Source organism: Oncorhynchus masou, chromosome 1 (genome assembly GCF_036934945.1).
Source record: "Oncorhynchus masou masou isolate Uvic2021 chromosome 1, UVic_Omas_1.1, whole genome shotgun sequence".
Lineage (NCBI taxonomy): Eukaryota > Metazoa > Chordata > Actinopteri > Salmoniformes > Salmonidae > Oncorhynchus > Oncorhynchus masou.
In genome coordinates this window covers 76,386,521-76,400,740 of record NC_088212.1, presented here as the reverse complement: position 1 = coordinate 76,400,740, position 14,220 = coordinate 76,386,521, and the positions used below count along the sequence as shown (strand labels likewise).

The 14,220-nt window shown below is 41.6% G+C and overlaps 2 protein-coding genes across 3 annotated transcripts in view; one reads left to right on the top strand and one right to left on the bottom strand.

The window, feature by feature from the left end:
* Positions 1-397: 397 nt before the first annotated feature.
* LOC135550861 (protein LSM14 homolog A-like) lies at positions 398-8,623 on the bottom strand. 2 transcript variants are annotated; one of them, XM_064982039.1, is made up of 9 exons: positions 8,319-8,623; positions 7,552-7,715; positions 7,300-7,447; positions 4,887-5,075; positions 4,590-4,664; positions 4,210-4,389; positions 3,846-4,017; positions 3,424-3,703; positions 398-3,204 (listed from the first exon to the last, which is right to left on the bottom strand). In XM_064982039.1, exons 1-9 carry the CDS (start codon positions 8,437-8,439, stop codon positions 3,181-3,183), a joined length of 1,353 nt encoding a protein of 450 aa, XP_064838111.1. In that variant the 5' UTR covers positions 8,440-8,623; the 3' UTR covers positions 398-3,180. The 2 variants fall into 2 exon arrangements, with proteins under 2 accessions (XP_064838111.1, XP_064838121.1); XM_064982049.1 differs by having other exon boundaries at positions 398-3,201.
* A 788-nt stretch (positions 8,624-9,411) lies between these two features.
* The window catches only part of LOC135550854 (transcription initiation factor TFIID subunit 4-like), a 128,680-nt gene continuing 123,871 nt past the window's right edge, over positions 9,412-14,220 (top strand). Inside the window, exon 1 of the mRNA XM_064982028.1 lies at positions 9,412-10,706. Coding sequence (XP_064838100.1) covers positions 9,425-10,706 — 1,282 coding nt within the window. The 5' untranslated portion in view covers positions 9,412-9,424. The remainder of the gene's footprint in view (positions 10,707-14,220) is intronic.

The window sequence follows — 14,220 nt, the reverse complement described above, 5'->3', positions numbered from 1 at the left end:
TTTCGACAGGAGTAGGACGAGAAGTAGCTAGGGAGCGAAGTGAAAAAACGTCCCGTGCCCGTGCTAGTGCGCATGTCAAAATCTAATGAAACCAGTAAAAGTCAACCCAATGCTTTCCACAGAAGCATGTCTATAAAAATATATGACTTAAATACATGTTCAAACTACATATACATGTTCCCCCTTCTCTAGAAAATACCATGACCATTAACATATTTCAAATAGTAACTAAAAAGTCATAAAACAATGACATACACAAATGCTATGAGCCTGGAAGGTTTGCTAGAAGGCAATAATTACATTTTGCCTAAAATCTTGAAAAATATGTGAACTGAGTAGTGTCCACAATTCTTGGAAGGCAACTCGACTGTCAATATAATAAAAACAAGGAGATGGCTATTGAACAATTGTTTATTTTTATAGAGTAAAAACCTGTCTGCAGAGGGTCGGCCCACTTGAAGTACACCATGCTGTTCAACTGCCTTATTTAGAAACAATATCTGGCTTTATTATTCCAGAGGTCGGAAGAAGTAACTAATGTAATCAAAACTTTACAGCAATATGTACTGTTTGAAATCTCAAATTAGCTCTGGACCTTACACCGATGTGGTTATTGCAACTGCCCAGGCTTCTGTGTATAATCCTTGTTCGGAGTCATTATTTTGTGTTTTATCACAAGGCAAGGTTGCCATAGCCCCATACAAGCCATCCTGAGCTCACGGATCAGGATGATTCGTACGAGGCTAAGGCTGACATACATTGCTCTGTATTATCAATCTGTACAACAATTCAGTCAAACTGCACATTTATGAACTACAGGATATATTGGCCTAGCTGCCCAACATTTTTTTATGTTCTAGATCAGGTTTATCTTGTAGTGTTTTCAAATAGTACAGCTTACATATTGTCATCATACTGTAGGTCAATTGAGAGAAAGATAAATGCATAACCCTCCTTCTAGCACTCCCAAACATACTGACAAAAAGTGAGAACAGCTGAAAAATCCACCCCTTATCCACTGGTCTCAACATCCAGTTCACATCCCTTTATCTTATAAAAAGAAAATATCCCATTAAAAAAAATCTGAATCTCCCCAAGAGGTATGATTTTATGGACAATCCTCCAAACTGCAAGTGCTGGACAATAGACAGTGCTCAATAGACTTCCCCAAGCATGGGGAAAGGGACAAACATTGCAAGCTTAAAGCACCGATGCGGTTTATTACAAATGCTGGAATTGGATCACTAGGAATTCTTCCAGAAGCTTAGTAGATTGGTTTTAAGGCCTGGAGTAACTTCACTACTTTTCATCTAACTTCTTCCAACAAGTGAATTTGTTTCCTTCAACCTCATGTAAACTTAGCGGTTGGACTTGAAATAAATCTATCAATGTATACTCAAACCTAGTTGTGCAGAATATTATCTCTGATGGATGAAGATTTTTCCCAAGTTATATAGCCCTTACTCTCCCCAACATATTGCCACTCCAACAAATTGATGTTCTTTTTTCAGGACAAGCTTACGTTAGAATCACTTGTGTGCCAGGCTACTACAATGTCAATACAGCTGGTGAATGATACTATTATTCACTGAAGTTACATTAGTGGGACTGAAAAACAAAAAACACCAGCATCTTTGTTTCGAGTTGAGCACACAAGATTTTTTTTCAGATGCAACACCATACAAGGGGCAAGCATGAAAATAGACCATCAGGCAAAGCAAGATTGTCTGCTAGAAAAATGTCAACATACATCAGTAACACTGGTTGAATTGCAAATTGTTTTTAAACAAACAGAATAAGTAGCCCAATACTCCCAGTCATATTCCATACTGGGGACAAGATCAATCTGGTTACACAGCAGTCTAGGCCAGAAGCAGCCATCTTCTCTTGCAGGGCAAACATTTAGAGGTCAACAATGATTTAATACCATAGACACTTGTTAAGCGGCTAGTTATAACATGGCAGTTATTTCATATTCAAGCGCTGGGGAAATGAAGGCTAGATAGACATTTCTAATGACTGATGCTCCAAGTTCAGCCATGATTGTTGCAGAAAAGCCTCCTTTGACGACATCGACTACACTAAAAAGAGCAATTTTCACCAACACTACATGTTAACAAAAAAATATGCCAGAGCAAATATGTGCAGCTCACCCCATCACTGAATCACAAGGACTGCAGTCCTTCCCAACATGACCTGTAGTTGGTGACCAGCATTGACAGGTGTTGGGAACCACAGGGCATGCTTACGGGTAGAGAAAACATCCCAAAAGCTCCGAATCAATTCATTCATATGCATTTCTAAAACCAGAAGTGGCAACCACAAAATATTTTTGGGGCAGAAATAACATCGTGATGCAGTAGAAATACATTCATTCAATATTCAGTAAGATTATAAAACAAATGATCCCGATTAGTGAAAACGCTCCAAAATGTTTTCAGGATGTCTGACCTACTCCGATCTTGTATAAATAGCTTAAAGGTCTGAACTGACTACCTTAATTAGAAAGCAGGATCTCTACAACAACAAAAGTGAGCCTATGATGTAAACCACTTATCTACTTGATGAACATTTACATTTTAGTCTTTTAGCAGGAACACTGAAACAATAGTTTAAGAAACTTGGCAAAGTACAGCAGAACGTCAAAACACGGGATAAACGGCTACTAAGAAATAGACTACGAAAATATAAAAAACAAAAACTGTGACCCGACAGGCTATGTAGGATTTTAGTGCTCCTAAGGTACATTGCAGGATATATCCCCCAAAAATAAAGCTATTTTTCAGTGATCAAAGTACTCACAGTATCAGCGGGATTCTGCATACATCTTTACACAACAGAACATTATCAAATACAATTTTAGTAAGAAAGGAACTCAAATAGATGCAAAAATACTGAATAATTCCACTGGAGTACAATATTTACACAAGTTCTTGTCCCTCTGATTACTGTATAATATCAAACAATGCTCAAATTCTCAAAAGCACATTATAATCCTTTGTTGTATTTTTGGGAGAAAAAAATGAAATTGGTAAAGAAACTGCATTCACACCCGTTGAAATCAAGCAGTCAACCCCAGTGCTGATGGGAAATTTACAGAGTATGTCGTCAATCTTTTTGACAAATATTTCTGGACCATGAAGGGCTACAATTCTTGGTGGATCCATCTCTCTGGTGCACTTACGCGGCCACTTTGTTATCCTTCTGGAATAAAGCAAAACATGTTTAGACTTGAACACGCATCCAGCCTTTAATAATATGGAGGCAGATTCTTGCATCATATTGAACTTTACTTGCATTATAAGTGTGATGTTGGGTTGTCCTGTCCTTTGTTGCGAGTGTGTGCTTATGAACATTTAACTTTGGAATAATAAAATATAATATCACCAATATTTTTTACATGTGTTGTAAGGAATGATTTACCCTGTATTCATATTCAACAAACTCCCGGCCACCTCTGCTGCTTCCTCGGAATCCTCCCCTGAAGCCAGGTGGGGCCCCGCGGGGGGGTCCAAAGGAACCTCTGCTCATGGCACGCCCTCTGCCCCCACGGAAGCCCACGCCGCCACGACTTCCTCTGAAGCCTCCTCGGCCTCGGTTGTGCCTCAGTGGAATGCCAAAGGTCTCCGAATTCATCCTCCTCTCCTCAGCCCAAGTCTGCCTTCTTGGGAATCCTGAACCTCCAGATCGCTCAGCTGCTTTCCTGTAAATACAAAATGAGACCTTTAATGCCAAAGACTAACCTAACCGACATGCTTTGGATTTCAATTAGTATGAGACACTATCAATACCACAAAGCACAAATAAAAATAGAAAAATAGTTTAAGAGAGCAAAAGGGACATGCCTTGTATCATCAGAAGAGATGTTATCAAAGAAGGACTTAGTCTTGTCGTAGTAAACGTTGGCCACCACAGGTTCCTCTTCCTCAGCATTGCCTTCACTGTTCTGGGTCTCCACGCCAGAATCTGCCTTTTCATCTCCATTAAGAGCCTTCTCTGGTTTATCAGGCTTGTCGTCTATGTTAGACAATTAAAAAAGGGGTACAACATTTCTTCATAAACTTGGATTAAGATAAGAGGATAAAAAGAGTACACAAAAATGGACAAGTTCCAAGTCAACAGTGGCAGCCTGGGAATTTAGGTAGGAACCCAGGCTAGGCCATGACATTACTGCTGCATGGAACATGCTATAATAATTACAAATAGTACCTTTCAGTTTGAGTTTGCTCTGAAACTCTTTTTCAATCTCCTCCTTGTTGAACTGAGCGTTGGCAGTCTCAAAGTCAAAGTCTTGATCAAACTTCATGGGACCGTCCCTGTGTGGGTTGAAGCGGCCTCTTCCACGGTGACCACCTCCACGACCACGGCGCTGAGGGGGAGGACCACCGGCTGGGAAGACAAGACAGCAGAGTCAGACAAACAATAGAAAAGCTACCTTTAAATTATATTTAGTTTGAATGCGTATAGATCTTATTTTGACAGAAAAACATGGGCACATTAACACTAGTAAGCTAGTGTACAACAGAAGCTAGGGCGAGAGCTTAAAACAGGTTAACAAGTACACTGGTATTTCATGAGAACCAACTCACCACATTGACGGTGATTCCGGTTGTCACCACCACCTTGCTCGGAATCTGTTCTGTGTACTTTCTGAACCTCAGGGCCTAAAAAAGCACAAAATAAAAAGACCAAACTCGCAATTATTTTGGCATATCAGTCAAGAGCAACAATATTCTAAACTAGAAAGCCATATGGCCAGGTTCTTCACAGAGAGATAGGCAATCAAGCAATTGTTCTAAACAGGCAATGTAGACTAGTCTGTGTGACAGCAGTGTATTGTGGACATTCAGGCCAAGCCTGGCTACAGCCTCCCCTGCCAGCCTCACCCCTCCTCTGTTCCAGGATGTCTGGAGGCTTCTGGTTGCCCAGGGTAGTGATGGGCCTGGCTGATGGGCCAGCTGGGCTCCTTTGTCCCACTGGTGCAGGTGCAGCAGGGGCAGTGGTGGGGGACGTCTGCACTGCCTGCTCCATGGAAGGGCTCTTCCTCAGAGTGTCCAGCTGGGGACTGGTGCGACCTAGAGAACAAGGCAGGGGTTAGCCCAAGATGTACTGTTTACCTCTTGGGGCTAGAGGGCAGTATTTTCACATCCAGGTGAAAAGCATGCCCAGAGTAAACTGCCTGCTACTAAGGCCCAGAAGCTAGGATATGCATATTATTAGTAGAGTTGGATAGAAAACACTGAAGTTTCTAAAACTGTTTGAATGATGTCTGAGTATAGCAGAAACCTGAGAAAAATCCAACCAGGAAGTGGGAAATCTGAGGTTTGTAGTTTTTCAAGTGATTGCCTATCCAATATCCAGTGTAAATGGGGTCTGATTGCACTTCCTAAGGCTTCCAGTAGATGTTAACAGTCTTTAGAAAGTTGTTTCAGGCCTCTATTGTGAAAGGAGAGAGAATAAGAGCACTCCGAGTAAGTGGCTCAGCTGAAAGCCATGAGTTGTTTATCACGCGTGGCATGAGCTGTTCCCTGTCTAATGACAATGGAATTGTCCGGTTGGAATATTATTGAAGATTTATGATAAAAACATCCTAAAGATTGATTATATACAACATTTGACATGTTTCTGCAAACTTTAATGGAACCTTTGACTTTGTCTGGACTTAGTGCCCGCACTTTGTGCATTTGGATTTGTGAACTAAAACGCGAACAAAAAGGAGGTATTTGGACATAAAGGTGGACTTATCGAACAAAACAAACATTTATTGTGGAACTGGGATTCCTGGTAGTGCATTTTGGTGAAGATCAAAGGTAAGTGAATATTTATACCGCTATTTCTGACTTTTGTTGACTCCACAACTTGGCGGCTGAGCGCTGTACTCAAGATCATCACATGGTGTGCTTTCGCCGTAAACGCTTTTTTGAAATCTGACACAGCAGTTGCATTAAGGAGAAGTTTATCTTCAAGGAGTTACTTTATCTACCAACTGTTACTCTTTAAGGTCCAAGGACATTATATGATATATTTAAAAAGGTAGACTGGCTCTGGCAGCCAACACAGCCAAATAAGCAATATAAATATATATATTATTTTACCCCCCTTTCTCCCCAATTATCCGATCTTGGTTCATCGCTGAAGCTCCCCAATGGGCTCGGGAGAGGCGAAGTCATGCGTCCACCGAAACTCCACCTAACCCCGCTCCTTAACACCCGCCAGCTTAACCCGGAAGCCAGCCGTACCAATGTGTCAGCCTCCCCTGCTGGAAACTGGCATGGGTGGTGAGCCTGCAGGCACCCAGCCCACCACAAAGAGTCGCTAGAGTGCAATGAGTCAAGTAAAGCCCCACTGGCCAAAACCATCCCCTAACCCGGATGACGCTGGGCCAATTACGAGTGGTCCTATCGGACTCCTGACCACGGCCGGTTGTGGCACATATGAAGCTGGGACTGTAGTAACACCTCTAGCACTCATGCAGTGCCTCAGACCTCTGCTCCACTCGGGAGCCCCAGATACTCAATTTAAACATGAAATCGATTATAAATTGCAATACGGTTCTGGAAACAAATCCCTTTACTTTCAAAATTATTTCACAACTGCAAAATATACACTTACTGTACACTTTTAACCAGCTTTATCACAGTTGAAGCAAACAGTATTTTTCAGTGTCACATTTCCGGCAACCTTCTACATTTACATTTAAGTCATTTGGCAGACGCTCTTATCCAGAGCGACTTACATATTCTACAGTTACACATGTGTTTGGAGTATGCTAAATAGCTAATTAGCACAGGTAGTGCCTCTGTCTTCCATAAACACACGCTGTAACATGGAGATATGGCCATGTGGGAACACTAACCCAATAAAAAAGGTGTATCATTTTAACCTTTTCTTTAATTATTATTTCTCACTGATATTAAAGATAAGATCCTTATGCCCCCAAAACCAAGTGACATGTTACTGTTCAGACCGAGCGCTGGGGCTCTTAACACAACTCCCCCCATATAGAAGACCCCTTAGTCCAATTACTTGTGTAATGCACTGGAACAGAGTCATGATCAAAAGCAGGTTGTGTGATTATAATAATGCAAGTGCAGTTCTCCACTGATGTTAACTGCAAGCAAGATACTGCATAGAACATAAAATTGCATGATATTGAGTGGCAGATATGTTAAAGAAAAAAGTACTAACTCCAACAGCATTGCATTACACACTGACAATACAAGAGCTTTCAAGATAATTCTTCATTTCAGACATCTCAGAGATGATAGAATGGCGAATCAACAAGATGAATGTACCAACCTCCACCGACAACTCCAAACTGCTGGGACACCAGGGGGCTGGGGTTAAACTGGCTGTAAGGGGGGACAGGAGCCCTGCCGCTAAAGGGTGCATATGAGCCCACAGACTGGAATGATGGGGGTGGCGCATTGGTGGATCCAATAGAGGACTGAGGAAAACAAAATGTTAGACAACCATATATAGAACTATTAAATATGTAAACAGCAAATACATTTGCCAATGAATCATTGACTATATCAATGTCCTGCTTACTTGAACAATGGCAGGGTCCTGAGGTAGGGAGCTGGTGGCTTTTGGTGGCTCGCAAACAGTCAGGTCCTTGATATCACTCCCTCTGAAGATTATGTACTCGAAGACTTCATCCCGTGGTGGAATTGGCCTGTCAGTAGGGCGGTCCTCAGTACCAAATGAGCGGACTGTTTGGATAAACAAATGCAGAGACAAATTACATTGATTGCCTGCCAGATCATCCACCATTCATTGTACAGTCTAGTATTGACAAAATGAAACGCCGTGCAGGACGTAAACAAACAACGCAAGTGAGCGCATGCACATACTAGTGCAAACAGGCAACTAGCTAGCTTCCACTGGAGGAACAACAATAGAACGGTCGCTAGTTAGCTAACTTGCACTTTCTAGCCATCAATTTAAGGTCAACATCGTTAGCATTTTATCTAGACGATTTCCCGTCCACATTAACCGCTAACGTTTACTATCTAATCGTGCAAGTTAGCTGAAGTGATAAACCGGTCAGCTAAGCAATGCACCAACAAAGCATGAATGAAACAGGCCAGAGCGTTTGCAGTGAAACGAGCTCGTTAAATTAGCTCTGCTAACTTAAACTAGCCTGCCACACGCATGATTACGCATTCGACAAAGCTAGCTACTAGCTATGCTAACTAGCATTGTGAACAATTTGACAGTGACAGACCAAATGCCTGCACCTCATTGCTAGTTTAAAAAAACGGTGTTTTCAATTTATCGACTTGTTTGATTGCAAGGTATACGTTTTAGCTTACCTTTGGCGAGGGCAACAGTCGAATTTTCGGTGTCAATTGTGTACAAAATTCCCTCATAGCGAATCTCGGCCTTCGAGATTAGGCTAATTTTACTCCCGATGTAGGGTGTCCCTCCACTCATACCGTCTTCCTTTTTATTTGAGTGTGGGAAATAAATATATATCTTCCAAAAGTATATGGAAAGTAGCTAGCTACGTTATTTAGTCCTGTTTGCACACTTCTAACAAAGATTATTGCTCGTTCGTTCTTCCACCAGTTTACTAGCACAACGACATGGCCGTTTTCTTATGATGCATTGCCTCACCGCAAAGAATAGTGGGAAATCTGTCAACCGTAGATATCGCGAGTTTTCACGGGATCATTGCTACCTTTCAAAGAATACTGATCTAAGGTTAGTTTTGTGTTTCTCTCCCTTCTGAATACTTTCTGGGACTGGTAGAGGGCAAACTGATCCTAGATCTGAGACTGCCAACTACAGTTTATGTACATTTTCCATCGCTGACACTGGATACCTTATCGGCCATCTCTCTCGCCCACCCCGTATGCATAAAAAGACAACGTTTGTTTAATTAAGCAGTTTCCACAGGTGTATCATGTATTTTAATGTAATCTGCAATAAATGCAAGGGTGCAGTTGCAATCTGCTTCATCTAACAAAATGTCCTTCCAGCAATTCTAACAAACCAGCAGCCAGCCAGCCAGCCACAGCTAGCCGAAGCAACAAACCTTGAAATTAGGTGAAGGTGAAATTATTTGGTGCGGAAACTACTAAGTATTTCCAGTCGTGTCTGTGGCAAGTGTCAAAATAAAATCTATATGACAAATAAAATATGTCCTCGGGACCATATGCTACTCTCCCAGACTAAAGCTATTTTCATTGCCATAATAAAGTGTAAGGTTTCTGTGAGAACTCCCACTTTATTACGTGCTGAAATGTAACGTGCTAAACAATTTTTGTTTAGTAATACATTTATTAATCAATGAAATTTGAAAAAAACAACCATAAATATTGGCTCTTTGACGTCAGATTAATTCCCACAATGCCCAGTAACACGCATGCGCATTTCACTCATTTACACTTTTTTAGACAGCGATCTATGATCAAAGATGGCGAGCACCTCCGACCCACTGGAATATATGTTATTTTCTGAGGTGGATGAAAAAGCTGTGAGCGATTTAGTGGGCTCTTTGGAGTCACAACTTGTTGGACAAAGCAACCCTGCAGATACTCAGTCGGAAAACAGAGGTGCTGGGTCTACATTCACTGCAAACCATCACTTAGGGAAAACGCTACCAGCCCAAGTGGGTACTACACTAATACAGAAGCAACAAGGACAACATAAAGCTGGGATGCACCAGGAGATAAACTCTAAAGAAATTAGCTTAGAGAAAACTGTTACATCTTCTTCGCTGAGTTCTATTCCGTCCATTGAGGAAGCTTCCACCACTTCAGGGACTGGAGTAAACGCTACCAAGAGCGGTTTGCAATCACATGGAACATCATCTATCACAACACTACCTGCATTTGGTGGTGTAGCAACTTCTCCGCTTGTCAACAGCATCAGCAGCACCACCACCAGCCGAGGTTACGCTCTGGCTTCAGGTCAGACATCAACAGACATTGTCGATCATCCAAGAAAACGTATAACTGCATCTTTACGGAGTGCATCCGCGGGAATACAGAGTTTGAACGGTACCGGAGGAGCGGTAACGTCAAGGAATAATCCCCCTGCGGCGGGAGCTGCTGCGTTGATTAGCAGTGCAAGTACAGCAAACTCAAGTCGGACCGTTGACGTTACATCTTGTGTAAATACGACGAATTTCACTTTATCTAACTCCAGAATTTCTTCAACTCAATCAGCGATTCCCCTGGATAAGGGGACTCCTACTATTGCTTTGCAAAGACTACCAAGTCACATTGTAGCGAGCATCGCACATAATGGAAATGGCACTACCGTCTCGGCCTTGGTTAAACAAGGCGCGATAGGACCGATCACCTGTGCAGCAGCTTCGCAAGTGAACCACAAAAAAGAGGGTTCTGAAGCGAAGTCGGACGCTCCCGTACAGTCCAAAATAGTCATGTCCAGTCCGTTAGGTGTTGTCAATTCCGTAATAAACTCTGTTTCCTCTCCCTCTGCCGTTTCCAACATAGCAGCGGCGACTACTGCAAGTCATGTCATGGCAAAGCCTGCTGTCAATGTTGTTGGACAAACAACAACTGTTGGAATGGTAAGGCCAGCGTCACCGGCTGTGGCCACAGCTATACAGCCTCTGCTTCGACCGGGAGTCCCAGCGGCTCAAAGGACTGTAGCCCCACAGCTGATTGTCAGACCCCCCCAACAACCACAGACGACCATTCAACTGCCTCCTGGGTTTACCATCCCACCGGGTAAGGTGTTAGAAGGATGAATTGCTCTTCTCTTCAAATCAGAGTGGGGAAATCTGCTCAGATCAAAACAATGAAACTGGGCAGGTCTTTTTGAGAGCCCTGTGCTTTGTCATTACATCAATTGTGTACTTTAATGTAAAACATTACCTGGACATGTGATGTGTTCCTTCATCATTTCCCTGTTCACTTCCTGAAGATTCCCAAAGACGAAGCAGATTCTGAATGCTTTGGGCAAAGTAGCATTCATTTGATAAAACACCTGTCAATACAGATTACATCTGTAAATTCTATACAGATTAAAGGAGAAGTCGTTTTTACAACAAAATCTCTTTCTGATGTAAATGTCATCTTATAGAAGGGTCCAGACACCTTTTTGTGTGATTTCACATGTTTTTGAGAAACTTGCCCCAAACAGCAAATCTCTTCTCCTCGTTGTGTAGTATAGGGGCCCTGAAAAAACACGAACAAAGGCTCCAAAAACAAATGCTTCCTTTTTTGTCAGTATAGTTATGCAGGTCTTTTAGATATTTTACATATGAAATTGTGCCATTCCGAACTTTGTCCGCAACATTATAGACGCTTTGTTGTGGCTCGAGCGATACATTTCTGTCCATTTTACAGGTAACTGCCAAAATAAAGGAAACACTTGAGTAAATGATGCATACAGAGTGTACTGAAAGCATGGGTTCTTACACACAGGAATTTCCAGGCCCTTGTAGAATCTATGCCAAGGCACATTGAAGCTGTTTTTGCGTCTCGTGGTGTCCCAATGTGCTATTAAAATGCTTTATGTTGGTGTTTCCTTTATTTTGGCAGATACCTGTAGGGGCAGGCTACATGGAGAATGGAACAACTGGATAGGGGAAACAGCTCGAGTTGTGCAAAAGGGAATATAACATTGCGGATAAAGTTTGGAATGACAATTTGTGTACAACAACTAAAGAACTGCGCCACTATACTGAGAGCTTTGTTTGTTTTTTCCTAAGAGGACGTATTTGCTTGTTTCTGGAGCCTTTGTTCATGCTTTTTCAGGGGCCCCATATTACACAAAACAGATGAGAAAGTGATTTGTTGTTGGCTGTAAGTTTCTCAAACATGTGAAATCACAAAAAAAGTTGTCTGGACCCTACAACATCCAATTTCCATTTAAAAATAAGATTTTGTTGTAAAAAAATAAAAACATATCCTTTCCATCTGTATTGATTTTAGGTTAATTCTGTATAATGTTGTAGAAATATCTGAAATTGAATAAAGTTATTACATGATTCATGACACCCACTATCAACACAACACAAAGATCACAACCAAGACTGCATGTGCGCAAGTTGTTCGCTGCTCAGTTGGTATGTTGACAAAAATGCCTACTGGTATACTGAATATAATATACAGTATATTTCAATGGCATTGACAATATGACAGAACATAGTACAGAATGGCATGCATCATTCCAGTTCTAAGAAAGTTCCACGCATCTGTTTGATATCACCCAATCAAATGATTTTTCTGACATCACAAGCATGCAAATACAATGGGGCAAAAAATTATTTAGTCAGCCACCAATTGTGCAAGTTCTCCCACTTAAAAAGATGAGAGAGGCCTGTAGGTTTCATCATAGGTACACTTCAACTATGACCGACAAAATTAGGAAAAAAAATCCAGAAAATCACATTGTAGGATTTTAATGAATTTATTTGCAAATTATGGTGGAAAATAAGTATTTGGCCAATAACAAAAGTTTATCTCAATACTTTGTTATATACCCTTTGTTGGCAATGACAGAGGTCAAACGTTTTCTCTAAGTCTTCACAAGGTTTTCGCATACTGTTGCTGGTATTTTGGCCCATTCCTCCATGCAGATCTCCTCTAGAGCAGTGATGTTTTGGGACTGTTGCTGGGCAACACGGACTCTCAACTCCCTCCAAAGATTTTCTATGGGGTTGAGATCTGGAGACTGGCTTGGCCACTCCATGACCTTGAAATGCTTCTTACGAAGCCACAACTTCGTTGCCCGGGCGGTGTGTTTGGGATCATTGTCATGCTGAAAGACCCAGCCACGTTTCATCTTCAATGCCCTTGCTGATGGTAGGCTTTGTTACTTTGGTCCCAACTTTATGCAGGTCATTCACTAGGTCCCCCCGTGTGGTTCTGGGATTTTTGCTCACCGTTCTTGTGATAATTTTGACCCCACGGGGTGAGATCTTGCGTGGAGCCCCAGATCGAGGGAGATTATCAGTGGTCTTGTATTTCTTCCATTTCCTAATAATTGCTCCCACAGTTGATTTCTTCAAACCAAGCTTCTTACCTATTGCAGATTCAGTCTTCCCAGCCTGGTGCAGGTCTACAATTTTGTTTCTGGTGTCCTTTGACAGCTCTTTTGTCTTGGCCATAGTGGAGTTTGGAGTGTGACTGTTTGAGGTTGTGGACAGGTGTCTTTTATACTGATAACAAGTTCAAACAGGTGCCATTAATACAGGTAACGAGTGGAGGACAGAGGAGCCTCTTAAAGAAGAAGTTACAGGTTTGTGAGAGCCAGATATCTTGCTTGTTTGTAGGTGACCAAGTACTTATTTTCCACCATAATTTGCAAATAAATTCATTAAAAATCCTACAATGTGATTTTCTGGATTTTTTTCCTTCTCATTTTGTCTGTCATAGTTGAAGTGTACCTATGATGAAAATTACAGGCCTCCCTCATCTTTTTAAGTGGGAGAACCTGCACAATTGGTGGCTGACTAAATACTTTTTTGCCCCACTGTATTTTGCCAATGGGCAAGTTTAATGAAATGGCAGGACATAAAACACACCAGACATGATCTCCTCTATTGGTATTCATCTCTCAAAGTTGTTACAATGAGCTGCATGAGGCACGTGAAAGAGCAACTCAAGTTCTTCAAGGAAAAATATCACTGTGTTGGCCCAGCAGATGGATAGGCCTACTCATGAATTTTGTATGCACTCATTATTTTTTATAGTTTTTTAATTTCACCTTTATTTAACCAGGTAGGCCAGTTGAGAACAAGTTCTCATTTACAACTGCGACCTGGCCAAGATAAAGCAAAGCAGTGTGACAAAAACAACACAGAGTTACACATAAACAAATGTGCAGTCAATAACACAAAATAAAAATAGAAACGTCTATGTACAATAATTACAATTTAGCATTAATACTGGAGTGATAGATGTGCAGATGATGACTGTGCAAGTAGAGATACTTGGGTGCAAAAGAACAAGAGGGTAAGTAATATTAGTGTGCTATTTACAGATTGGCTGTGTACTGGCACAGTGATCGGTAAGCTGCTCTGACAGCTGATGCTTAAAGTTAGAGAGGTAGATATAATACTCCAGCTTCAGAGATTTTTGCAATTTGTTCCAGTCATTGGCAACAGAGACCTGGAAGGAAAGGCGGCCAAAGGAAGTGTTGGCTTTGGGGATGACCAGTGCAATATACCTGCCGGAGTGTGTGCTATGGGTGGGTGTTGCTATGGGGGCTTTACCTAGCAAACACTTATAGATG

Excerpts from the sequence above, each read along its gene's own strand:
- LOC135550861 (XM_064982039.1), bottom strand. The coding sequence starts at position 8,439 with ATGAGTGGAGGGACACCCTACATCGGGAGTAAAATTAGCCTAATCTCG. Across the intron at positions 5,076-7,299 it reads GTTTGGAGTTGTCGGTGGAG|GTCGCACCAGTCCCCAGCTG; the intron begins GTTGGTACATTC and ends CTTGTTCTCTAG. Across the intron at positions 4,018-4,209 it reads GAGCAAACTCAAACTGAAAG|ACGACAAGCCTGATAAACCA; the intron begins GTACTATTTGTA and ends TGTCTAACATAG.